At 35.3% G+C, this 27,429-nt stretch overlaps 2 protein-coding genes, 3 long non-coding RNA genes and 4 other non-coding genes across 10 annotated transcripts in view; 6 read left to right on the top strand and 3 right to left on the bottom strand.

Moving 5' to 3' along the window:
• Positions 1-4,353: 4,353 nt before the first annotated feature.
• LOC125775812 (uncharacterized) lies at positions 4,354-5,224 on the top strand. Its single transcript, XR_007421388.1, has 2 exons — positions 4,354-4,787; positions 4,862-5,224. It is a non-coding gene; the product is annotated as an uncharacterized LOC125775812 (long non-coding RNA).
• A 1,017-nt stretch (positions 5,225-6,241) lies between these two features.
• LOC115065774 (uncharacterized) lies at positions 6,242-7,809 on the bottom strand. The gene has a single exon (XM_029548478.2). The coding sequence runs from the start codon at positions 7,634-7,636 to the stop codon at positions 6,473-6,475; it is 1,164 nt and encodes a 387-aa protein (XP_029404338.2). The 5' UTR covers positions 7,637-7,809; the 3' UTR covers positions 6,242-6,472.
• A 1,648-nt stretch (positions 7,810-9,457) lies between these two features.
• Positions 9,458-9,751, bottom strand: LOC125775813 (uncharacterized). Its single transcript, XR_007421389.1, has 2 exons — positions 9,656-9,751; positions 9,458-9,594 (listed from the first exon to the last, which is right to left on the bottom strand). It is a non-coding gene; the product is annotated as an uncharacterized LOC125775813 (long non-coding RNA).
• A 5,926-nt stretch (positions 9,752-15,677) lies between these two features.
• LOC125775811 (uncharacterized) lies at positions 15,678-16,734 on the top strand. Its single transcript, XR_007421387.1, has 2 exons — positions 15,678-15,901; positions 16,078-16,734. It is a non-coding gene; the product is annotated as an uncharacterized LOC125775811 (long non-coding RNA).
• A 2,240-nt stretch (positions 16,735-18,974) lies between these two features.
• Trnaq-cug (transfer RNA glutamine (anticodon CUG)) lies at positions 18,975-19,046 on the top strand. Its single transcript has one exon. It is a non-coding gene; the product is annotated as a tRNA-Gln (tRNA).
• A 1,167-nt stretch (positions 19,047-20,213) lies between these two features.
• Positions 20,214-20,285, top strand: Trnaq-cug (transfer RNA glutamine (anticodon CUG)). Its single transcript has one exon. It is a non-coding gene; the product is annotated as a tRNA-Gln (tRNA).
• A 578-nt stretch (positions 20,286-20,863) lies between these two features.
• Positions 20,864-20,935, top strand: Trnaq-cug (transfer RNA glutamine (anticodon CUG)). Its single transcript has one exon. It is a non-coding gene; the product is annotated as a tRNA-Gln (tRNA).
• A 1,232-nt stretch (positions 20,936-22,167) lies between these two features.
• LOC105234134 (apoptosis-resistant E3 ubiquitin protein ligase 1) overlaps positions 22,168-27,429 on the top strand; it is a 39,593-nt gene continuing 34,331 nt past the window's right edge. The window contains exon 1 of one of the 2 annotated variants that reach the window (XM_011216406.4): positions 22,168-22,871. In XM_011216406.4, the coding sequence (XP_011214708.2) occupies positions 22,664-22,871 (208 nt within the window). In that variant the 5' untranslated portion in view covers positions 22,168-22,663. The remainder of the gene's footprint in view (positions 22,872-27,429) is intronic. The other variant, XM_011216408.4, reaches the window with a different exon arrangement.
• Trnaq-cug (transfer RNA glutamine (anticodon CUG)) lies at positions 24,775-24,846 on the bottom strand. The gene has a single exon. It is a non-coding gene; the product is annotated as a tRNA-Gln (tRNA).

Genomic DNA, 27,429 nt, shown 5'->3' with positions numbered 1-27,429 from the left:
ATTTCCTTAGCGAATACATAGCCTTGAACCAGTTGAGGCGGAATAGACGGTATACAGAGTTTATTCGGAAAGTAATATGATTTATAAGAATTATTGAACCAATCGTTAAAATTATTTAAGAACTTACAAAATAGGCTCCTTCTGCGTCGATTAAGATTTTCAAGCATTGAAGGCGGCAGAGAAGGCATTCTCCGGAATAGCCTTGAGAGCCATCGGCCTTTTCAGGCAAGGAAACGAAAAAGTCTGGGGAAACAAAAAAGTCTGGGGGGCTACATCTAGGCTGTAGGGCTTGGAATGCCAGCCTTGGTTAGGTCCAGTAACCTTTGAAAATTGCTGTTCACAAGAAAGGTGATGTGTGCCGTGGAGTCGTCGTGGTGCAACTTCCAATTGGTCGGACCCAATGGGCCCTTAGTTTAAGTCTCTTGAAGACTTCCACGAAAACTTGTGTTGACGGTTTATCCAGGAGTAACAAATTTATGGTGGACGATGCCTTTGATGTCAAAAAAGACAATGAGCATGGTTTTCACTTTGGATTTGCTCATTCTTCTGGTCTTCATCAGCGACCTCTTTCCGGCCCTCCAAAGACCACACCACTTCTTGTTAAAGCAATATCTGGGTAAGCCCGCTTGGTCATATCAAACGTCTCTGTCGCAGATTTACCGAATTCCACACAGAATTTAATAGCGTACAGTCAGTCCTATTACTGTCCGGACAAACCCTGTAGATTGGAGTGGAATAATCGTATAATTTATCAAATTCAGTGAGTTGCAGAATGCACAATGAGCTTGGGTCTCTCTCAAATGATTCTTTGAAAATTCTAGATGGCTTAAACAAAGAGTCCGTTTATAGTGTAATGCCGTATAGGCATTAAATAAGAATCCATTTACGTGTTTAGAAACAGAAACGCTAAGTTCAATGTGTCACAGATCTTCGATATACATATCTCGATATCTGTTAAATGAAATATTGCAATTTTAAATAAATAATAAATTATGCAAGGTTTCATTTGGTTTAATTATGAACATAAAAGCAAGTTTGAAGCAGACCAGTTTTTATAGACTTTGTATGAAAAGATGCAAGGTGCAGTTCTGAGGATCATTATACCTCCTTTAGTAGCTAAACGTTTTTCGAAAATCGACTCCTATATTAAGGGGCACATCTAGTGTCAAGTTTTCAAAAAAATCGTTTTTTGTGTTTTTTTCATATTTTGGTAGTTTATACCTTAAAAAATAACATACTAAATTCTAAAATTGATAACTTAAATATTTTCTGAGCTGCAGCCATTTGAAGACTTGCCGCTCAGTTCAATCCGCCCGACAGTATTTTTCAAATTTGCTGCAGTGCTAACTCGAAGACAAATAATCCGATCGTTCTGTAATTTGTTATGCCTGTTCTGTATATAATTCAATCTATCAAGGTTTTGATCTGATAAAAAATCTTGTTTTGAACTTTTTTTAAAAATTAATTTAAGTATTTCGATTGAAAGTTATTGTGCGGAGAATATCTTCTAGTTTCATCCATGGAAAAGACCGGAATCACAACAGCAAAGGAGGACAAAATGTAAACAATTCGGAAACTCACTAGAAAATATGTATATCAAAATATTCCTTTAAGTATATAGAAATAGTTATTTTGTAAAGCTTAAAACCATATATAACTAAAGGACCAAATGGTGCAAAAAGCCTTTAAGAAACCAATCTTAAAATAATAATACAAATTAATAGCTCCTCCTAAAATCGCTACCATTTATTTATAGCGATTTAAAAATACTCAAAATACCATCGCATTTAATATATTCATTCTTGCACCCAAAAATCCTGACGCAAAACGAGCAACGCCATTTAGCACATTTATAATCATTTCATTTCATGTGTGGATTAAAAGTATGGTTAGGCAAATGCCAAAAATGCAAATTTCAACATTTTCCACTCACACATACATAGTATCTACGTAACTGTATGGATTCATCTGTGAGATTTTGATATATGAAATCGCATCTAAATATTCGGGGTAATTTCTAATTAGTAATTTAAATTAATACATCGTATGCATATCCATATATGTATAAAGGTACATATACATATGTACACATATGTATGTCTATATATGGTATATGTATATTGTGCATTTATACAGCTATGTGTGCTATTACTAATAAGCTTTCGTGCTTTGCTGTAAATATAAGCTCATTTGCAGCCACTTGACATTTCGACCTTTTATCATATTTTATTGATTCAAGTGGAACATAAATTTTGGATATTTTGTACTAAGTACATATACACACATATGCAAAATATCAATATGAATGTTAAAGCGGCTTTCAACATCCTTTGGAAGGCTGTATGGACATGCTGTTGTCAATATGAAACATGTTGTTAAATTACACCGTTTCCGAACTCTAAGAGCGCATAAGAATTTTTGACTAAAACCTATTGAATAATAGGGTTAACATCGCAAAACAATGGTCCGAATACGCGAATCTATCAATATAAAATATCAGTATTCTTCTAACACAAAGCGATCTAGACACTTTTGCTACTACCTGAAACGCTTCAAAGGTCACTATTAATCAAGTAAAGCATTATTAGCCTACTTATGATGGGATCTATTAATATTATTAAATAACTTAAGGGGTTACATGGGTTTACGGGTTTCACAAAATCCACTTTTCTTATTATCTTGTTAAATTCCACAACATCTCTAGAATATTGTCATAAATTGTTAAGTTGATGCGGGTAATAGTTTCGGAGATACAGCCTTGAGAACTTATGCGCTGGAGGCTAACTAGGCTAAGTGCACCGTTCTTAAACGCACTTTTCTCGAAAATGTGTTTTTGAAGTCGGTTGGCAAGATTTCTCTGCTCAACTGGTCTTCATGAAATTTTAGACAGGTCTTTGACATACAATTCTTAAAGACTTGGACGAAGGATTTTTTGTGGATTACAATTATTGGATAAAAAGGTCGCGAAATTTTAACTTTTTTTGTAAAATTTTCTGTCAGAAATTCAGTTTTTTTCTTTCTTTCGTCCAAGTTCTAAGTTAAGTTGTTGGAGAAGGCTGTTTTGAAGAATCTTGCGCTTCCATATGAAAAAACATAATAACAATTACTGGAAACTCCGAGTTTTTGTTTTTGAGTCTGTTACTTTTGTATGTGCAATTTCAATGCTGCTGATTATTTCAAAGTATTTTATCAGTCTTTCATATCAACCATCAAGCTAAACTGGAATTTTTGAGAATAGTCGATTTGATTGGTATTCAAAACAAGTGTAAGCACTGAGAAAAATATAAGGAAGAATTTATAAAAAATTCATACTTGAACACTTTGGATATTTCTAAATTATTCATACACACGTGCGAAAAAGATCATAGTCCAAGCATGGTGAAGCTCGACAAATGATCGCAAAGCCAGGATTGACGCCTCGAAAGGTTATGCTGAGTGTTTGGTGGGATTGGAAAGGAATCCTCCACTATGAGCTACTCCAGCCTGGTCGAACGATTGATTCTACATTTTACTGTCAACAACTGATGAGATTGAAGCAAGCAATCCAAAAAAACGACCAGAACTGATCAAAAGAAAGGGCATCGTCTTCCATCAGGACAACGCTAGACCACACACACCTTTGATGACTTGGCAAAAACTGGGAGGGCTTGGATGAGAAGTTTTGATGCATCCGCCATATAGCCCTGACCTTGCACCATCGGACTACTATTTGTTTCGGTCAATACAGAACTCCCTTAGTGGTGTAAAGTCGGCTTCAAATGAAGCCTGTGAAAATTACTTTTCGCAGTTTCTCGCCGAGAAACCAGAAAAGTTTTACACTGATGGAGTAATATCTCTAGCGGAAAAATGGTAAAAGGTGGTCGACCAAAATGGTATTTAGGTATTTGGTTCATTAAAGTTTATTATAAATAAAAAAAAACATAATAATAAGTTGAAATTTGATTAGAAATACGAAAAGACCAATATCATGAGTATTTGAGTTCATTGGTTCATGTGTCGAAAGACGTACTGTGAACTTAACTGAAATTCTTTATAGTCATGGTATGTATCCAAAACAACGACCTTGGAAACTATGAACTAAGTAACAAATTCTCCCCTAGAAAAACCGCTAAAACTCATTCTATGATTACATTGAATAGTGAATCAAAATAAACTCCATAAAGTAATGATTTTAAAATGGTCACTAGTTATTAGCATATTCTATAGTTTTTATTATATATGTACATATATAAGTACTCTTTTATTTTTAACCGAATACTCATAGGTACATATATACATATGTAAATTTGTATTTGTATAAATTTAGAACTCCTTACGAGACGCACCGCACGTAGCATATGAAATTAGAAAAAGTCAAGTAAAAAGAACGAAAGTATTCTCGCCACACGCTGGAGAGCTACTCACAAAATCAGCCGTGGGGTAACGAAGAAGCTTAACTGTTTGGCGCTACTGCGTCTTATTCGTGTATTGTTATGTCATTGCTGATAATGAAATTTCGAATTCGCGAAGCAATTGCGGTCGATTTAATTGATATTGTTATTATTATTATTTTTGACCACTTTTGTTGTTGTGACTGCCTGTGCTTTGAAATAAAAGTGCCAAATTTAGAGACGATGACGAAATGTCAGACAGTTTATGTGTATGTACTTATATACATGTACATATAAGAATGGATATTGCTAATTTGGTATAAATAGCCTTTTGGGCATGCGCAGTCAACATTCCACTTGCAGTTCTCGCACTTATAATAACTCAAAACAAAAACCACTATCAAAATGATGAAATTGGTAAGTTTGAAATTGGAGGAGGACAACCTTTCTAATATTTAATTAAAATATATATGTATCTATTAATCCCACAGTTGATCCTCGTTATTGCCGCTCTCTTCGCTGTTGCAATGGCTGTACCCTCACCAGTGGCTGGTCCCAACCCTGAGCCCAACCCACAATACGTATATGGCTCGTACCCAGCTGTGGCCTCATATCCTTATGTGTACTATGGTTAATAAAACTGGTAGTCCTTTGAGATATTGATGAGATATTCTATTACGTTTTCTGAACTCGGCTGTGACTATGGTGTAATGATTTCCCACAATAACAATTTCATATTTGGACAACAACAGTGTTATAAATTAAGGGTGTCGCTTGTTTTGATTTTTAACTTTTTGTTTCGTTTTAGTATTTTGTTAATAAAAAAGATTGAATTTGCAAAAAACAAAATTAAATTTTTATTGCTATAGATGTTTATAGTTTGGAGACATACATCAAATGGAAATCAATGAGTTATAGTTGTTTGAAATGGCTACTTCCAGTAAGATACCAATCTTACCAAAAGTCGTTTTACTGATACAAGAAAGAACTTTTGACATCATCAATTGCGTTCGGTAAAATTGGATAAAGAGGCCACTATAGTACTTTTCCTTTGTTTATATTCTGGAAAGATGTTCGACTGGTTCGAAGAACGAAAAGTAAAACAGGAAGACTGTTGGAAGATGTCTAAGGATTTAACCAAAGGATCGAGGACTCACAGACAAAAGATAGTATTTGGAAGAGTTAATCGATCCTAACAGGGATCTCAATTGGACAGCTTAGAACGGCGGTCCGTGGTGTTACCTCATGACCATTACAAATAGACAAAGCATTTCGAGCTTATCACAAATTTGTTCGGATAGTCAACGTCATTGTCGGCTATGTCTCCAGGTTCCCCGATGACTGCCGAGATCTTGGATAATAAAGAAAAAGTGTTGGAAAATTGTCTAAGAATTTGATAAAAGTATCGACAATTCACGGACAGAGTAAAATATTTGGAAGAGTTAAGCCGATTCCATCAGGAATCTCACTTGAACAGCTTAGAACAGCGGTCCATTCCGAAGCTCCTATAAAATATATTAAAGCGACAAAGCGTCTCGAGCCAAAGGCAAATTAGTTCAGACGGTCAATGTCAGTGTCGGCTATGTATCCAGGTTCCCCGAAGGTAAGACTGCCGAAATCTTTCATTAAAGTTAAAGCTATGTATATCCACCGAACTGTCGATATTTTGAAAACGTAGACGTAAGAGATTGTCAATGAACAAAAAATAGCTCTAGATTCGCTGGAGAATCTAAGAAATGTTGTAGGATCTTTTCTTTTAGGTACCACAAAAGTCACAAAAACTGCTTTTCCGAAAAACAATTGAAGCCTGTATGATGAAAATGTTTAGATCGGTTACTTTATATTAGCACTTCCTTCAGCTAAAAAAATTAAAAGTTGTTGTTTTATCATACTGGAAATAGGGGTCTCATAGATTTATGAGAGAGATCATCTTTTAAGATGGGCTATATCTTAACCATTATAACTCATAAGGCTATTATGTAGACGAATTTCTACAAATTTATATAATAATAAATATATTTTGTTTTTGTTATAGATTTATTAGATCATTTAATAGTTAATTTTACACCCGTCTCTAAACATTCCTTCCTAATCGGCTCGCGTCAAGTGATCTGCTTACATAAGTCGAAAACAAATTCTCCAAAAGCATCATAAAACATCTCAAGTCCAAACCATTCCGCCAGTGTGCGCAAAAGCGCAACCAACCACTTGGGCAGTGGCGTAATTTCACAGACATCTTCGATCACGTGCACACGCGGCAAGATCGCTGGATGCAATTTCAACTGTCGATGTAACTGTAATGAGTTAAGCGCAATGGTGCAAACATAATTATCGAAGAGCATGAAACACTCGACATTAAAACGCACGAAATCGGTATCGTTTTCTTTCTGTAACGCCGGTGCTTGTGGTGGTGGCTTCCAGCATAGCTCTGGACGTATATAGATTTTGAATTTGTATGTTTCAGCGAGATCGAAGAAATTGTGTAGATCTGTATGAGAAGGTTCTATGGCATCATTTATGCGTTCGATTAGTGTCATTAGATGTACGCCACTCTCTGCATGATATTGGCTGACGTCACGTGATTGCGTGCCGCGACGACGTCCGCGTGGTGCCTTTGGTTCATCTAAGTCTAGCTCAACGTCCGAGCTACTTTTACGCGCAACCAGCTCTTTAGTTTCATGCTGCGGCAAAGGCACCGCCAATGGCAGCTCACAAATCGGTTGCTGGCAACAATCACCATTCAGATTCTTCATAATATTCGCTATGATGGCCGAATTCAGTGTGACCGTCTTCAAGTCGATATATTTGTTACCCACAATTGTTGCGTATTTCTCGAAAACATTACTTGCCCGCAATTCAGCCAACTCCTGCTTGGTGATACTTGTCATACCGAGGTGTCCCTCATTGTTGCGATCGATAACATGCAATTTGTAGAGATTATTGTGTTTACTGGCGGGCGTGATGAGCACCACCACATCCGATGGCCATTTGCCGCGTTGCAGCTGCTGTATGATGTGATCCAATGAGGTCTCAACACGTCGACTACTGTTCGTATGCTCAGTATCGTTTCGCGTTGGCGGTTGTACGTCCACGAGACTTTTGATAATGAGCGGTGGTGCGTCGTCCGTTATGATTGCGCTGCGTACGGTGCGTTTCTTTTTCTGTCCCGCCGACGTATCGCGACGTTGACGCTCTTTCAGTAATTTCGCACAAAGCTCCCGAATGGTGTCGCTCATCGGCGGTATGGAGTTGGTGTTCATATGCATTGCGTTGGATGGAATTTAACTGTTTTCATATATTCAATGAATACGTGGAAGTTTACCTAATTTATTTAGGGACTTATTCTTAAACGTGTTACGAAAACAAGTACACAAAAATGACAAAATTTTGTTTCATAAAATAAACTAAAATCATAAAAATACCAAAAAAAATATATTTATTTGTCACGGCACTTTTTAAGATTACTCTATATCAATTTTCATTGTGAAGTGACACAATTTTGACATTTTCTGAAAATTTCAAGGCGAGTTGCGATATTCGCTCCTTAAGCTATAAATGAATTCAAAAACCGTAGAAAGAACTATCTGAACAGATATGTTAGCCGCAGAACCTAGTCTTACTTGGAAATCTCAAAGAGGGGTTATAAGTTTAAGAATGCTTCGCTCAATTTATGGGCAACATAATCGGCTTACTGTGCGTATTATTCGCAAAACCATCACCCATCTTCAGACCCAATATTCATTATTGGATAATATTGGAGCGAATAGATCACGTCCAGCATGCAGTGAAGAAACTATAGCAGCCGTAGCTGTGAGTGTACACGAAGACCGTGGAGTGTCGATTCGGGGCCGTTCGCGGCAACTCGGACTGACGTATGCAACGACTGCATTTTAGGTCGAGATCTTCGATTGAAAGCGTAAAAAATACAGTAGTTTCTAAGCGACATCGCTTCGTTCTATGGACTCTTAAAAAGTGCTAAGAGAATATGACTTTTCGAGCCATATTTTGTTCAGCGCTGAGCCCCATTTCTGTCTCAATGGGTATATAAACATTCAATATTGCCGCATTTGGGACGAAGAGCAACCTGAAGAGATGCAGGATCTGCCATTTCATCCTTAAAAGATAACAATTTGGTGTGGTTTATGGGACGGGGACTTCTTCAGAATTGATGTCGGTGCGAACGTAACTGTTCATGGCGTCCGTTATCCCGTCATGATAACCGACTATTGGATACCTGAAATTGAAGCTCGTGATATCAACGACAGTTGGTTTCAATAAGACGGCGCCACTTTCCACACATCTAATCAATCAATGGATTTATTGAGAAAACACTTCGGTGAACAAATAATTTCACGTTTTTAGCCGGTCGATTGACCATCAAGATTGTGTGATATCACACAGTTAGAGCTTTTCCTGTAGGGATATGTAAAGTCTAAAGTCTATGCCGACAATTCCGCTTCGATTCAGGCTTTGACCCAAAACATCAAGCGTGTCGTTCGCCAGTTACTAGCAAAAATGCTCGAACGCGTTATCGCAAATTGAACTCAAGGGATAGACCGTCTGAATCGTAGCCGCGACCTACATTTGAAAAAGATAATAATCTTCGAAAATAAATGATCTTTCAAATAATAATAAACATTTCCCATCAAATCTGATATATATATTTTTTTTCTTTAAAAAATCAGGGAACCTCGAAATGGATTACAGATTAGAATGGAATGTGGAAAATGCAATTAGCCTCAGGCCATAAACAATTCATCGGTTTATTCGATCTGATTAGCATCAAAAGACACTTATATATAACAATTTTATGCAACAAATAAAAGTTTTTAGTTTCAAAAAATCACATTCGAAAATTTGAAAATACAAAAAAACAACATTTATTTTATAAAAAAATGTAATAAAATTTATTTAAAATTGTAAACAGAAAACAAGATATATGTATATGTCAAGCCACACACCGAAGACAAACATTTAAAACACAATCGCGTTTCATAGAAAAATCATTGAACCAATGCCATCACCGAGTCAAAAATACATAGAAGGAGAAGCAAATCGATAGTTCCGTTTACATCTAACCATAGTAGACATATGGGTATGATGCGTATGACGCATATGGGTAAGCACCATACACGAACTGTGGGTTGGGCTCAGGGTTGGGACCAGCCACTGGCGCGGGTACAGCCATAGCCACAGCGAAGAGAGCGGCAATAACGAGAAGCAACTGTAAGATGAAGCCAAGGATAATTTATTTAAATATTAGAAAGGCTGTGCTCCTCCAGTACCAAACTTACCAATTTCATCATTTTGGTAGTGCTTTTGTTTTGAGTTATTACAAGTGTGAGAACTGCAAGTGGAATGTTAAACTTAAGTGACTTGAGCGCTATAGTCGCGTACTCTGAGTAGAGATTTCAATTGAAAAATAATTCTGTCTGACATTTCGTCATCGAACACCCGATTCGGCATTTCTTTACCAACACACCAACACGAAAGCAATAACAATATTTTAATATGCAAAAAAATATAATGATAATAAGCATTTAGAACTTGGCTACTTCATTATGAGCAATGACAGAACGTTAGCAGGGAAATGAGCGTAGCGCGACAACAATTTAAGCTTGGCTTCCACACCCGCCGTCTGCTGAGGCCTGCTGAGCATTTCACATAGTGCTCCAAACTTTCGCAGTGTTTGCTTCTTTTTTTTACTTTTTGAAATTTCTATTGAAAAATTTATTGTTATTAAATTTGAAATTCTAAACGCGTCGCCTGCCGTAGTTATTACCCAGGGCTAGAAGACGTAATATTTTATTTTTGTTTGGGACTCAATATTTATATATTCACATCAAAGCTTATGCTTTTTATTACTTCATCCCATTTTTGTGCAATTATCAGCGTATCTCCGGGAATAAAGCAGGTATTTAGTGCTCTTCATAATCCCCTTAAGGCTTCCCTTTCGTTCTGCCGTCAGTGCTGGGTGACAGCTGTGCTCAACAATGCGCAAGCGCATTGTCCATCATAACTGCTTGTCGTGACAATAATTCCTAAACAAAATCTGTCATATCATTGTTATATATTTGACACATTTTTTTTGGGACTGCGATTGAAAAAGTGTATCAGTTATAAATAAGTGTTGAGATATGATTACCTATTTATAAGCGCTAATTGTGAAGAAACTGGTTCTTACTTTTTAAATTTTAACGGCGCAATAAGTGTGACTTCGTTCTTTTTTTTTCAAACTAAGAATATTTTATATTGTTATCATATTTTTTAAATTTTTACAGTGCTGCATTTTATGTTAGGGTCATACATGAAGATACTGAAAAGCAGACGAAAGTTTAGACTGAGCGTTTTGGTTACTAGAAAATAATATTAGCGGAAGGCCAAACTCAACATGGTGTTGTTGAGACGCAGATTTTTAGAAAAAGAAGTGTAAGAGTTGTCCACTGATCACTTATAGGTCTACTCTTGAAAAGGGCTGATATACATATGTATGCATTTATATTATGCAAATGGCAAAATATGTATGCAGAAAATTGAAATTTTGTCTCCAAATAGTCAGCTTTCATCAGAAATCAGAACCCTAACGAGCGCATTTCTAAAACTTTGTTAACAAAAAAGTAATAGAATAAATATCCCAGTCATGGAAGATTAAAAAATGCATATTCAAGATTGGGAAGGTTTGAGTCGACCGATTCAGTTATTTTGGTTCCTCATTATCATGTCGTTATACAATTGTATGAGCTACAGCCATCTATTGTCTAATAAAAATCCACGAGCCTTATGCTCATTGGACCTCATTCTACAGAGGTAGAATACTCAAATCTCAGTGATTTCAAAGGCTAAATGCAAAAAGTAACAGGAAGACTGAAAAGTGGTAAATTCCACTGAGAACTTTCCTTTTTGTGTTTCCAGATAGGTTTCATAAAGCTGTCAATGATTTTGTAGCGCCAAAACTTAACTTTGGAAGACGCCTTAGAGTAGTTGAATAATAAACCAAAAAGTGCAACTGAGAATATTCAATGTGATCATTATTTGAAATAGAGCCTGAGGTACAGGTTTCCCGTAACGGTATGTTGGCAAAATATTCCTCAAACCGAGAAAGTGAGGAAAGTTCTCTGAGCTCCATTCACTTGGGAATGGCCAGAAACGATTCTTTCACTTATGGCAACTTCATGTCAAAATATTCATTAGTGTTTGAGATACGTGTCGTTTTGTGAGCTGCTAAAAGTGAGTTTTTCGTTTTGCGATGTTGAAATTTGTTGAGCAATTTGCATTCAATTTCGTTCACGGAATCAATTTTCTGCTGCGGATACGTTGAGGGTGGTGCAGAAAGCCTTTGGTGATGAGGCTATGTCTAAAAAAATGTTTACAAGTGGTACGGTGAGTTCCAAGCCGGCCGTGAACGTGTCGAAGACGAAGAGCGTCCAGGGCGACCATCAACCTCAACCGACGAAGCTCACGTTCAACAAATCAAAGATTTGGTGTTGAAAACCCGTCGATTAACAATTAGAGACCTTGTTGATGAAGTTGGCATATCGAAAGGCTCAGCCAATATTATTTTGAAGGATGTTTTGGGCCTCAAGCGCGTCAAATCTCGACTGGTACCGAAAACATTGAATTTTTTAGAAAAAATTCGTGATCATTTCGTCAAAGACTCAACCCATATCGTTCCGCAACCACCGTATTCACCTCATCTGGCGCCGTGCGACTTCTGGCTGTTCACCAAGCTCAAAATACCGCTCCGGGGACACCGTTTTTATACGATAGAGGAGATTCAAGTCGCGGCGAAGACGGAACTGAAGGCCATCCCGGAACCCATCCCAGTGACTACAACCAGTGTTTCGAAGATTGGAAAATCCGTTGGCGTAAGTGCATTGCATCGGGAGGGGATTACTTTGAAGGGGATGAAATTGATTGGAAGAATAAATAAAGAATTTTCAAAATAAATACAATGTCACCTTATTTTTTGGGCATATGTAGGCGTAGGAAAAATATCTAAATCTTCCAGAAATGTTCTCAATTTCCTTTAAGAAGTGAGAAATGCTGGAAGAAAATAATTATTTGTATCGTTTTTTATAATTTCAAACGGTTTAACTGGAAGGTTGCAAATTTAGTGTTTATTGTTGGGTAGCAAATTGGAGAAAGCCTATAGTTCATACTAAAAACCGGTTCATACTGTGAAGTCGGCAGCAGTTCAAGTTTCCGCATCCTGAGTTAACAGATTTCACTGGAAAACTTTCTGACAACTATCATCAAATTAAAAAGAAAGGGAATCGGATAGCTCATGTGTAACACTTTACCAAATTTTAATAATTTTAATTAATGTATATAGTACAAGCAAAAAAAGTACAATAAAAATTGACATGAACAATTTTGTTGCTTTTACCAAGATTATATGTTAACTATTCCAAAATGACTAAAAAAACTCGTTATCAGAATAGTTGATGACTCAAAAACTTTTTTAAAAATCAAATAATCGTTTGATTTTCGAGCAATATATCATTTAATGCCGGATATGTCTAGGCTTGAGACCAGCTGGTATTTCCAGCAGTTCATATAAATAACGTTTGATGTTCCAAAAGTAATTCGAATGCAAAATGAGATATTTTAGAATTTTTAGTGACATAAAAAATTAGCTACGCAAGCATTTAGAAGTCATGACTAGCACGCCAATGAGTTTGGGTGATACAGATAACGTAATTTTTATTTAGAAATATGTATGTATTACAAAAAAATATAAATATATGTATACTTAAAAATTTAAATTTAGAGCATTTGCTTTTGGTTTATTTTTAAAATAAATAGTCTTCATTAGGTTTCTGAGTTATTTTCATTATATTTTTTGTCAACTTCTTAGCATTTCATACAAAAACTGACAGTTTATTTATTTAGCGGCTAACTCATTAAATGACAATTAGAATTTCATTCAGAAAGCAGGCAGCTGTATGGAATTATAAATATTCGAATACTTTTTGCAGCTTATTAAGCCATATACAATACAACATATACAAACATTTGTATATATATGTACCTACGATATGTACATATACATATACTGAAATTTTTATCCACTGAACTTTACCAATTTCTAAGCCCCTTTGCAATTGTAATGCATGCGGCGTACTTTTTCCACTTTTGCTTTTCTTTCCTTTTTGTTTTGGTTCTAAAATTTTATTTCTCCGATTTTTGTTTGGCTGTGGCTTATGTATAGAGTGTGGGTGGTTGATTACGTGTATAGAAAGGTAAATAAAGTTAAAAGTTTATTTATATTTTTATTTTTGTAAATATTGTTCTTAAGTGTAGAAGAGTGTATAGAAGAAGGTGCGGGATAATACGCAATAATGAACGCTGATTGCTCAAACAGCCGGCAGAGCCATGGCGAATGTGAATGAAGGTCAACAGCGAAGATTTTATACAGTGCTGTTTTCTTTTTACTATATGTATTATATTTAGTGATTTATCAGCAGAGAATATTTTTCCTAGTTTTTTAAAGAATTTCGTAAAAAATATTTTTGGCGGCCTAATGGAAGCCGTACAAAGGAAGTAAATAAACGAAAGTTTATGAATAAAAATTAAATAAATATAAAAAATGAAAAAAACGTTACCTTCGATTGCATCCATTTCTAAACCTCATATTCGTATTTCATATTTCATTTCATATATATAAATATTCAAACATACATACAATATATTCTATATATAACATCCAGGCAAATATATATATCAGAAATTGTTGGGGGCCATATGGAATTCACATATTTGGTAGGTGGGGGCTTAGGCAATTATGGTCCAATTTCGACAACTTTTTGACTCGAGAAGGCCAACCTCAAAGATAATGTATGTATGTGCAAAGTTTTATCCGAATATAGTATATTCATTGGTGCTTGATTTGTTGTACTAGAAATTGTGTAGAAATAATCATATGGAATTTAAAATTGTGCTATATGGCAGTGGACAGGGTTATCATACGATTTCGGCTATTTTCACACTGTCGTAAAAGGTGTTAAAAGGATTTGTCCTGTGCAAATCTGGATGATGGGGCGCACCCATCTACGAACTCCGGCTACCTTTTTTGTTAAGGAACATGGGAACAAAGTTTCATTACTATATGTAAATTTTTGCTCAAGCTACTGTTTACCCAGACAATGTCCAGTGTGTTTAACGTGTGTACCTCCTGACAATGGGCTTACCCCGCGGCACTCAAAAGCACAGCGGATCAAATCAATCCATGGATCAGCGCCATGAAAATGACAGGCAGTTTCAGTACCAATTGACAGTGTGGAACGGACACACTAACCACCTTGGTTGGATTCGAGGCCCATCGAAAACCTCTGCCGTACTTTGGGTCCGGTACCCAGTTGCAATGCAACTCTACATTCAACTGAGAAAAAGTCTGTTCTTTCTACATTCGAGTTTTAACTACAATCACTACGATACTCCTCCAGTTGCCAATCCACATGGTCAGATTGGAACGAACTCCCGTGGTGCCAGAACCTTAATTCTCAGTTAAACGACCCTAACTGTTCGGCATTCCGATGTCCATCAGTCCAGCTAATCCCCGTACCGCAATATCCGAGTACATCGGGCATTCTGCAACTACATGCACTCAGTCCTCTACCCCTGACTCACAAAAACAACCCCAACTATAAGATAGGAGCCTCTGATACAAAAATGCATTCAGTGGTCCATGCCAGGTAAGCAGTAAACTCTCAACAAACCCAACGTCCCGAATGTACTCATAAGTCACTCGATCGTTAGGACCATTGTCCCAACGGTCTTGCTACTTACAGCTGACCCTATCATCTAGAAGCCTCCTACTCCCTAGATACATCTCCGCATCGTCATCGTCATCAGTCATACCGCAGCAATAATACACTCAAGCCCCTTCTAAACTGAATGCAACAACACGCTGTATGACAATAGCGTCAAGAGGGGGTGCACCAAACAAAACCCGCATAGCATCCGTTGAGACGGTGCTAAATGCAGGCAAACTGGCAAGCATCATACAACGCTGTATTGAGAGGAGTTTTTGACAATGCAAAATATAGTTATGGACAAAATATATGTTAACATTATTATTAAATAATAATAACTAAAATTTATTTATAAATATCCATTAAATAAAAATAAAATAATTACGCAACAAATAAAATTAAAAAAAAATTAAATCAGTACAAAACCAACACACACTCATCAAAAAGAACTCTGCTAATCGCATAAAGAATTCAAAATAGTTCTTAACCGAAAATCTATAGAAAAATTAACAAACAAAAAATACACCAATTGAATGCTAATGAAACGCCAGTAATTTCAAATAACTACTTATTCTACAAATCTAACTTATATTTACATATACAATATAAGTGCGAATATATGTATATATTCATGCGGCGTTCTCCCACAATTGCGCTCGTAAAATCGTTCATATAAATAGAGCAGTGATTTGAAGCCAAAAGACATTCACAACACAACCAGCATTCTGCTAAGAGCAATCCAAACGCAATCAACTAACTAACAAAATGTTCAAGCTTGTAAGTAAATAGTTGGCTAATAGTATTATTATTTTTTTCTTTTGCTTTAAATTACAACAGTGTTACGTAAGCATTTAATCCTGCGCCACTTAACAATTCAATAATCCGCGAGTGGAACAATTATCTTAGTACAACCGAGTAGTATTACTAATAACCCTCTTCTCCGACACTTACAGTTCGTTGTCCTTTTCGCTGCCCTCTTCGCCTTCGCCGCCGCCGGTCCATCACCAGTCGCACGTCCAGCACCACTGCCAGTGGCCAGCCCTCATCCAGCGCCAGCACCAGCACCAGTACCACAATTCTACTACGGTGGCTATGCCTCACCCTACTCCTACGCTTACTCTGGCTACCCATACTACGGTTAAACAGCATCGTAGTGCATAGTTCTCCGGTCATTGTGTGTGGAGTGTATGCGTACAATTACAACTATGGTACGTACCTATGTAAGTGAGCGTAAGTGAGCTGTGGGATTAGCGAAATTCATACGGAAATTATAGAAAGGATTATACGAGTACTGAGGCGACTCGGCTCGGTTGCATTTTCCCACTGGTCACAATATATGCTATTATTAATTCACTTAGAGTAAAGCTACACACGTTGGCGGATGGACTAGAGGACTAATTGCTCGATTGTTAATGGACCAGGGATAATGGATTTCGGATAATGCACTTTGGCAAATATTAATTAGTTTTAGTCTTGATTTAAGTATGCTGTTGTTTGTTTGTCATTTGAATATTCATTTGACAGCAAATATGTCCTGATATGAAATTGTTAAAATAATAAAAAAATAAATAAAAATAAATAAATAAAAAATATTGCAAATATATATAAAATCGATTTTATTGTTATGAAAATAAATAAAGCAAGCACGGTTTAACTAAGTTCAAGCGCTATCGAACATTAGTTACTCCAAAACGAATATACTCTAGTGAGAATTTAATAGTTAACCATATATAAAGGGTGATTTTTTAAGAGCTTGATAACTTTTTTTAAAAAAAAAACGCATAAAATTTGCAAAATCTCATCGGTTCTTTATTTGAAACGTTAGATTGGTTCATGACATTTACTTTTTGAAGATAATTTCATTTAAATGTTGACCGCGGCTGCGTCTTAGGTGGTCCATTCGGAAAGTCCAATTTTGGGCAACTTTTTCGAGCATTTCGGCAGGAATAGCCCGAATTTCTTCGGAAATGTTGTCTTCCAAAGCTGGAATAGTTGCTGGCTTATTTCTGTAGACTTTAGACTTGACGTAGCCCCACAAAAAATAGTCTAAAGGCATTAAATCGCATGATCTTGGTGGCCAACTTACGGGTCCATTTCTTGAGATGAATTGTTGTCCGAAGTTTTCCCTCAAAATGGCCATAGAATCGCGAGCTGTGTGGCATGTAGCGCCATCTTGTTGAAACCACATGTCAACCAAGTTCAGTTCTTCCATTTTTGGCAACAAAAAGTTTGTTAGCATCGAACGATAGCGATCGCCATTCACCGTAACGTTGCGTCCAACAGCATCTTTGAAAAAATACGGTCCAATGATTCCACCAGCGTACAAACCACACCAAACAGTGCATTTTTCGGGATGCATGGGCAGTTCTTGAACGGCTTCTGGTTGCTCTTCACCCCAAATGCGGCAATTTTGCTTATTTACGTAGCCATTCAACCAGAAATGAGCCTCATCGCTGAACAAAACACGCGCGCGAAACACATTTCGAACCGAACACTGATTTTGGTAATAAAATTCAATGATTTGCAAGCGTTGCTCGTTAGTAAGTCTATTCATGATGAAATGTCAAAGCATACTGAGCATCTTTCTCTTTGACACCATGTCTGAAATCCCACGTGATCTGTCAAATACTAATGCATGAAAATCCTAACCTCAAAAAAATCACCCGTTACAAGTTTTTAATATTCAAAATATTCACCATAAGTTCAATATGTGTCTAGTGGAACATATGGACCGAAATCATTAGCTCTTGATATGAGTTATATTAAGAAAAAAGAAAATACATGCACCCACATATTTTAATTGAGATATCTCACTAAAGAACCAAACGACTTGACCATATGAATCCTCAACGGGAAATGGAGATCATCACGGAACATATGAATCAAATTCGGAATTGTTTTTCAAAAGTTGGCATATGTATCTAAGAACCATTAATTGTAATAAAATTGATTCCAATACCTTTTCGCAGACTATTATAAAGGAAAATACGCCAAAATTGTGAGAAATGGTGCTCTAGTAGTCGTAGGTAAAGCCCAAGTGCACCCACTTTTCAAGTATTATGAGACGGAAAACAGGTATAATGGACGAAAATTTGGTTCAAATAGATGGTCTGTATGATATTAAAATTCAGATTAAAGAAGACGGTGTCCCGCTCGAAACTACATTTATACCCTGAAGCTTGGAAACATCAGTCGATGTCGTCAGGAGTTCAGTCGATTTATTCATCTCTGTCTGATTTCCTGTCGATCTTTTCATCTATGCGTCTGCCTGTATATATGCCAACTAGTCCCTCAGTTTTTGAAATACAGATCAGAAATTTTTTCTAGCAAAGCAGCTGCTCATTTATTCGATATCAGACCACTAGAGGATTTAGTAAAGTTGATCAAACTAATTGATCAAAATAAAGTCCTTACACGGAAATTTTTTTTATTTGACAAGATGTCTTCACGAAATTTGGCATGGATTATTGTCTAAGGCAACCTGTACAATCGCGAATAAATTGATTGGACTGACGCCTATTAGCCTCAAACAAAGACCATATCATTTCACGAAGAATATTTTATTCGTTCAGGATATTTTAGGTTTTTACATTAACTTAATTGTGCAAACAGTTAGTAATCACACTCCGTTTCAGAGGCTTTTAAAATGGCAAAGTAGAAATTTTAGACGTTAAAATGCAGCCGTTTAAGGAAACCCCTGACCTAACTTAAAACTCGTTTATTATACTCGTATGTACTGAGATAGTTTTTGATTCTAAATCTTTAAGCATTAAACAAAAAGTGAACAATTTCAGGTAATAACCTTGCCACAAAGCTAAATGAAAAACGTCAAAACACAACGGTATCTAACGGTTCCATGGTGTAGTGGTTAGCACTCAGGACTCTGAATCCTGCGACCCGAGTTCAAATCTCGGTGGAACCTGCAAATGCAATGTTGTTTATTTTAATTTACAGTGCAAATTATTTAAGCTGATCCGATTGTCCCTTCAACTCGTATACTTTATCCAAATATTGCAATTATTGTTTTGATTTAATGATAAATGTGGAAATGAGAGAGAAGCCAGATTTCATTATGAAAGATTTTTAAAATTATCTCAAAATATTCAATGAATGTTTATTCTCGAATTACTTGATTTGTTAAAAGACACTTTCTAAAACATTAAATTATTAGTTTATGATTCTAAAATTTTGGTTTCTAGATGGATTTCTTGTATTTTGTTTTTCAGTTATAAAATTTCGTATAATTTTAGAGAACTATTTCCAATAATCATATTGAATTAATACTATATAAAACAAAATCTGAAATTAATCAGTCGGTTATCTTGTATGGCCATTCCAGTAAAACCCAGTCGAATATAGCTGAGTTGGCTAGGATATTAGACCTTCGCACACTACCTAATTTGTTGCCACTTCTGGCTCTACATATTAGACTTCAAAACTGATAGGTAAGGGAGCTGCTTTTAAAAGTAGAACTGAAATGTTCTTTGGAATTTAAATTTAAACGTTAATAGATCACACTACTACTGCAACTCAAGAATGACTAAATATGACGACCTGCCTTCTTGAAGGCTCTTCAAATTACGAAGTTCCTGAAAGTTGGTAATATTAATCCATCTGATTCTATTCAATGATATTTCCCTATCTGCTGAAGACATTTACACTTGTATTGAGATGCATTCGAACTAATAGTGAAGAGTTCTTATTTGCCAATATTTAAAACTTCCACACGCGAACAAACATTGGATCGAGAAATGTTATACGAATTTTTTCCTCCTTAAATTTTAATTTCCTATATACATACACCGCAAAGGAAGAACGACTAGAGCGCTGTTGAAGTCTCGGATATAACCGCGAAAGCGGTGTCTACGCCACTAAAGAATATACTTTATTTCACACAAATTTCGAATTTAAATCACTTGAAACTTGAACTCGCTTGAACTACAATTAGATGATTACAAATCTTGAAAGAACAGAACTGTTACCGCGACTAAAATATTTCTTTGTTTTGGTTTAAACTGAGAATGGATATCATCAAGAAATTATTCTCTAACTAAATTTGGAAGATTCTAGCAAAAATAGGTATTTGTGAGGTTCCATGGTGTAGTGGTTAGCACTCAGGACTCTGAATCCTGCGACCCGAGTTCAAATCTCGGTGGAACCTTGAAAATCGGAAGTTACTATTTTATTAAAAAAATTCAACAAAATCTTCTACATTAAATTGATAAAAATTTAGTTAAGAGGCTTTTGAGTTGAGTTCTGTTAAATTACGAAATTTATCGGCCGTTTGGTGGAGCGGTGTGAAGCGGGCTGTTCCGCCGAGTTGGTGGAGGTCCTATAGAGCGCAAAAATTGAGCAATCACTATAAAATTGTTTACACATTCTCATCAGGTGTTTGTGCATTCGTACTGTACTTTAATTCCTTATGGCCAAACATTTTCGAAATCCAATCAAAACTGTTCAAGCCTCTAGGTATCGAATATGTGGACGTTTCCAATTTGTTTCAACATACTATGAATATTTTCAATTTTTAAACCATTCTCAAAGGTTATGCAGTAGTCATACATAGTACATACATACGCAGAATTAAACATTTTCTTACCACTTGAGATTTATCGATAATTTTTTTTTTTTTTAATTTTTTAATAATTTGCATTTACATATTTCAACTAATAAGCAAACGCATTTGCCATCTTTTGAGCAAAAATTCCGCTTGGTATTTTGGCACTTGACCTTCATCAAGGTTCCATGGTGTAGTGGTTAGCACTCAGGACTCTGAATCCTGCGACCCGAGTTCAAATCTCGGTGGAACCTTAGCATTCAATATGGACAGTTTTTTTTTATGACTCAGACAATAATATAAAAATTAATATTTTTTTATTCTTAAAGTACTTCTGAGATGCGAATCGAAAATAAATAATTTGTATGTACTCAGAAATAAATTTGCAGTTGCATGATAAATAAGTAAATATGTTGCCAGATAGTTTAATTTCATTTATGAGCAAGAACGTAAAAAGTAGAATTACTACGTGAAATGAGGTTTGCGTCTTTGCTAAGTGTTGACAGTGTTGTTAACACAGCTTGTTGGTGAGAGCAGAGCGGAAAATCAGCCGCTTTTTGAAATTATGTGTGTTAAGAACTAAAACTGTATATAATTTACTAATTTAAACAAAATTTTGAGCTCGTTATTCTATTTATTTTAATTTGCTATCAATAAATAAATATTTTTCTTTTCTGTTAAATTGTTTTTCTATAAATAATGGCTTATATTTCTAGAAAATGCATTTAATATTTTTTGTTTAATTTATCTTCTTTAAATTTTTCCTATTAAACCAAAAATGTTAGTACTTTATTCTATAAATTTAAATTTTATATAATTTTTTTTTAAATATCATTGTTAGAAATTGCAGTTTTCTAAAAATATTTTCGGAAACTTAATTTCGTAAACTTAAATTTCATATTTTTGCTAATTCGCAATATTTTCATTTATTGTGTTTGTTTTTAATGTATTTTTTTTTTTTTAATTTTTCATATTAATTTTCAATATAATTACAGTATTCAGGCCGCGGGTAATTTAAATTCTACAGCAGCACTATGTGAGCTAAAAATAAACCATGAAAGTTTTTATCAGTAGTTCCATAAAGATTTACTTTTATTTCAGTAATTTCCACACGTCTTAAACGCCAGTCATTTACTTTACGATAATAATACTATTTATTTACAGCAAAATATTCCCGTTCAAAGTTTATGCTGATAACATAATTAATTTGTCAAAATAAATTACTTTTTGATTGACTTATTTAAAAGCAACAACAAAAATTCGAGCAGCCAAAAGTTAATAAGTTGACAGGCAGCTCACGTTGACGTTTGACTTGTGATTTCTCAGCTGCGCTCTTTTTCCTTCTCTCCACAAACCGCACATGCTAATGGATTTTTTGCTTTTGTTTTGATTCGAGCTGTAAACGCTTCCCGTTCATCAACACCCATTCTCCTCATGTGCTAATGCAATGTTGACCGAAAGTAAGCGCTCACCCACCCACTCAGTACTAATGTGTAGAGCGAAAAGTCAGCAAACACAGACGAGAGGTGTATGTGACAGGCAAAAAGTAAATTAAGCATTCACTTCCCCGTTTTCAGTAGCCTCTGTGAGTTGTGCGTGAGTGAAGTATTTCGCTGGCTTTGCCAGTGAATTCGCAAATGAAATTGATAAAAGAAAGAAGAAAAAATTCTACATATGCAAATTATATATATTACTTTTGACGTTTTCATAGATAAACCTATAATTATATCTAAAAATATACGCTGCACAGCTGGAGCAATAACGGGGAGAATTGCATGCGTGGGTATGTGACCGCGACTGTGTCGAGTATACGAGAGTCCGTCGCTCACTTATTTCTGTTGCATTAAAATTTAATTGCTGTGCACTATCAGGTGCAAAGTGCCAACCCATATGTGATTTGCAAATAATTGTGCATTATTTATTATAACGTGGTGTTGTTGTGTGGTCGGCAGTCGGACTTTCCTGCAGTCTTATTTACAGTTATGTCAAAACGTTTGATGAAGTTACTTGTGGCCCTTGTCCTTACATTGATGTTCACCGTTTCGCTGCTGAAATTAGTGCTATTGTTGTGGAGCACCTATCCAACATGGTTATATGCGGACATCGCATCGCCCAACGAGCCCAACACGGTGGATGAATGGCTGGAGCAACAGCAGTTGTCGCAGTACAAACAACTCTTCCGGGACAAAGGTAAGTTGCTAGTGGTATGTGTAGGAGGATGTGTATAAGTGTGTGTGGAAACGGAACTGCATATTGTTTTGTTTATTGTTCGTCTTATACCGCGCTTTTCCCCTCACCATATTTTCGGTTCTATTTTGCTTTGCAAATTTGTTTTCATTTACTTTCGACAATTTTCGCGTTTACTTTATTTCGTGTACGCGATTTCAAATGAGCGCAGAGCGACGATTTCCGACACGCTCTCAATCAAACTCAGTTGGCGGTGTTGCCATATTGTTTGGTAGTAAATTTTCTAGTGAAAATTTTATATGTTTTATACACTAAATACAAATTGTTGTTTTGAGTATTTGGTGGAAGAAAAACATGAATATTATTTATTGAAAGTGAAATATTATATTATAAATATGTATATCTTATTAATTTATAACAATTTCATCTGTTTTTTTTAGAAATTAAATTAAATGAATCTCTGATTTTAAGTAGCGCGACGAAATAATTTGTTTTGAAATAAAATAGATTTGAGTCTTGTCATCCAAAAGCGCTTGTCAGAGGCATTCTATGGCTACTGAATTTTTTTACGAAAGGAATATGCAAAAATAATTTATTTATTTTTTTTTTGAAGTAAAAGTCTGAAAATTCTTAACATCTGAAAGTGATCAAAATTGGGAAACCCATGCATTGTCTATACGACGATCTCGACAGAAGTATGGTAAAGAACTTCAAAACCCTGAGGAACGAGCTACCTGGGTGCAAAACTGCAAAAGTAATATGCAAAACGGTAGATCGGAAGTACACAAAATTCCTATAGGCACTCGATAGAAGAGACTTTAGGAACATGATGGGAATACTAACTGGTCACTATCTGGTGGCGACACACGCCCGCAGAATGGGGCTGACAGAACGAGAAGACTGCAGGAAATGTCTAGAGCAAGGCACGAAGGGAACAATGGAGCAACTGTTGTGCACTTTTCCCGCATTAGCAATACTTCGTAGTAAGCACTTGGGGTCTCCACGGTATGATACACTAGACGAGGTATCGATAGTGAGGCCGCAGATTCTGTAAAAATTCGCGTCAATCGCAGGCATCCTAAAGTATGACTACTCCTTTGGCCTATCAACTGAACTCCATCTGGTGTCGCAAAGGACCAAAAATGGTCTATGCGTGGCCGATTGGCCTACCAGATTAACCTAGCCTAACCTAAAAGTCTTAATATTTTCTAAAATTTTATTCGAAGTATAAAATACACGGTCAAGGGTGGAATACTATATTTTGGGGGATATTTTTTTTAATTTATTAAGTTTACTATTTTATTTGACATGTTATTTGGTACTATGTTACTTTGAAAACCTTTCTGAAACCACCAAAATAAAGCTTAAAATGAAATAACTGATGTGTTTGAAAACGATGAAAAAACTGAGAATATTATTTTGCTTATACAAACAGTATTCAACTGATTTTAGCAGGTGGTCGTGAGAATACACGAATAATAGAATAATTTTGTTCTACTAATTACTATGCTTTGCGTAATATAAAATTTTAAATGAAACCCTTATTGATTATTCTTCAAATTTGTATATGTAGTAATTATACATACCCATACTCAATTTTTAATATTCATTCTCTACTAATTCTGCTTTTATTAACGGCATTAGCGCACGCATGATTAATAGAATTTAAATTAGGCACTCCCAAAAATTGCCTCTTACATCCGAAACTATGAAGTCATGCAGATGATATAAGGTAGTATATAAAAAAGTTCTAAAATGCGTACCTATGCATAGCCATTGAATGTTTATATTATTATTGAAATTTAAAAATATGCAGGTTTTTTACACAAAAGCAAGTTTTTAATAAAAAAGTAAAAATAGCATTTAAATATTTCACAAAAAAATTAAAAAAAAAAAAACTTTTCTTAGGTTCCACCGAGATTTGAACTCGGATCGCAGGATTCAGAGTCCTGAGTGCTAACCATTACACCATGGAACCACATATTTACCGTTAGCATAAGTTGTCATTTGCCAACAAGCGAATGAATGAATATTTGTGAATGAGAGACAAGTGAAGCACGTTGCCACATCGCTTACAAGTGTTGTTATAAAGAAATAAAAATTTTGATAGTATTTGAAAATATAATATATGATAATAAAAAATAAAAATTAAAAAAAAATCGCAAATTACTTGGAATAATTAATTGATGTGTCATTGAATTTTAATGAAATTTTTCTAAAAACATTTTTTTTACAAATATAATAGTAAAAAAATTTAATTTTTTAAATTTCAATTTATTAATTTTTTTATTTTTTTATTTTTTTGTATTTGAATTTTATTCAAGTTTCTCTAGAAACATGTTTTTCCACAAATATAATATTTAAAAAAATTAAATTTTTAATTTTTAATTTTAATTTTTTAAATGAAAATTTTTTTTTTAATTCGAAATTTTTTCTATTAAAAATGTATTGAAGTATACTTACTTTTCAATAAAAATAAAGGAAAAAAAGTATAAATAAAATTGTGGTAAACAAATATTTGTTTTAATATTTACAACTGATTTCTAAAAAAATTTAAATGAAAAATTTTTTAATAAATGCATAATATTTTTTTTTTAATTTGACTTTTATTGAACTTTTTCCAATAGCATTTTTTGTACAAATATATTATTAAAAAAAATATAATTTTTAGTTTTTAAATTTTTTAAATCATTTTTTTTTTTATTTAAAATTTATTTTTGGAAAAATTTTTTCTATTAAAAATATATTCAAAAATTGCTTTTCAGTAAAAATAAAATAGAAAACGATATGCAGGAAATTTTGGTAAACTAATATTTGCAGTTGATTTTTAAAAAAAAAATTTATTAATAAATACATTTGATTTAAAATAATATAAGTCTTAAGTTCTTAAGATAAGAATAATTATTCTGAGATTTCGCTCAAATTGTTTTGCATATCTTAGCGACTGGCTGCTTGAGTACCCCACCTCTCAATACAACAGCACTTCGTTATTATTCTTGTATCATTTATATTATTCTCAGTATCGGCGTGTAGTTTTTTTGGTTTCTTATCTTTCTTCCTTAATGAACTTTATTTTCATTTGTGTTTCTTAAGATGCACAAACAAACTCCCATATTGCATAAATTAAATAAGTAACAGTCGCCCAGCATTATTAGCAGCGTCTTAGGTATCCATTTGCACGCGAAGCGCTTCTTCGCTAATTACGCGTACGTCAGACACACCGAAGAGTGGCGAAAATCTCAAACTTCCACAATTAATCAACTAACGGCTGATGAAAATGCAAATTTAATGAGCTTTAACATCAGCCCGCGTTATTCGAGTGGCTGGCTTAAGGCAATGCAATAAAAAGCTTTTTGTGTTCGTAAAATTTCGATGATGACCCAGTGAGAAATGCGAGTTGTAGAAAGATAGCAGACCTGCTGTTAAATTTTAGGAAACGTCGGACACCCTAAACAATATATGTATGTATATGTGTGTAAATGATCAGCGCGACGAGCTGAGTCGATTTGTCCGTCTGTCTCAGTGTACAGGTGGAATGTATGGATCATTCAGAGAGGAATTTGTTTCGCGGTTTTATCTTCGTATGGTGACCTAACCACGTTATAAAGGCAACCGGGAGGAAGGAAATCTTATTGTACGGTGGCAGAAGGCTATGTTACCAAAAGCGTATGTACCATATAAAAGACAATTCCTTATGCTAGCTCATCAATTTTGCAAGTTCCTGCGATTCCGCTATGGTCTGTCTAATCACAAAGACACTCGATGCTATTGATAGCGAGGTTAGGCACTCCTCGACTAACCCTGAACGCACTGTTAATGAGTTCAAGGCTAGTTTCGACGCTCTACTATTTAAGTTAATGGTTACTTCTCTGAAGGAGACCGCACTCCGGAGCATTAGATCTACTGCTACCTTATTGGCTACAACCTCGGTAGACCCTACAATAGTCTGGAAGTCTGAAGCTGGAGTTTTGATCTATCCGTAAAGAACCTCACTGCTTCTTTTCTCCAACGGCTTCTTCCCACTCACAACTCCCTCGTCGGTATACTCGTATGGGCAGAGAAGGAGCCGCCAGAGTTCAGTTTGGCGACTTTTGATGTCAAATATCGATGAAATATTGAAAATCGTCGAATGTAACCGCCATTTAAGCACTGCTTCTATTGCCTAGAAGCTAAATTTGGCACAAAACTCGTTCGGTACTATGTAAGTAAGAGTGTATATACACGAGTTAATACAAAAAACCTGTTGGACCGAATTTTCATCTGTTAGTAGCTGCTGTATCGCAGCAAAATCAACCCACTTCTGAAGCGGTTTCTGGTGACTGAAAAAGTAGATCACTTCCGACTACGGTCGTGGTCGAATCGCGGTATGCCCTTGCAAACGGTGTCTAAGCCAGTATTAATGGTCACAAAGGTTTTACAGTGTAGTTGGTGGGTTGGAAGGAAATCAATCGCAATGAGCTGGTCTCAAAAAGTCAACAAATCGAACTAAGCGTCACCTTATTAGGAAAATCCTAACTATGCTAAATAAAACCTTCAATTCAATGCCGAAATAAAGGATTTA

The sequence above is a fragment of the Bactrocera dorsalis genome, chromosome 1 (assembly GCF_023373825.1).
Source record: "Bactrocera dorsalis isolate Fly_Bdor chromosome 1, ASM2337382v1, whole genome shotgun sequence".
Classification (NCBI taxonomy): domain Eukaryota; kingdom Metazoa; phylum Arthropoda; class Insecta; order Diptera; family Tephritidae; genus Bactrocera; species Bactrocera dorsalis.
This window is presented reverse-complemented; position numbering and strand designations above follow the sequence as displayed.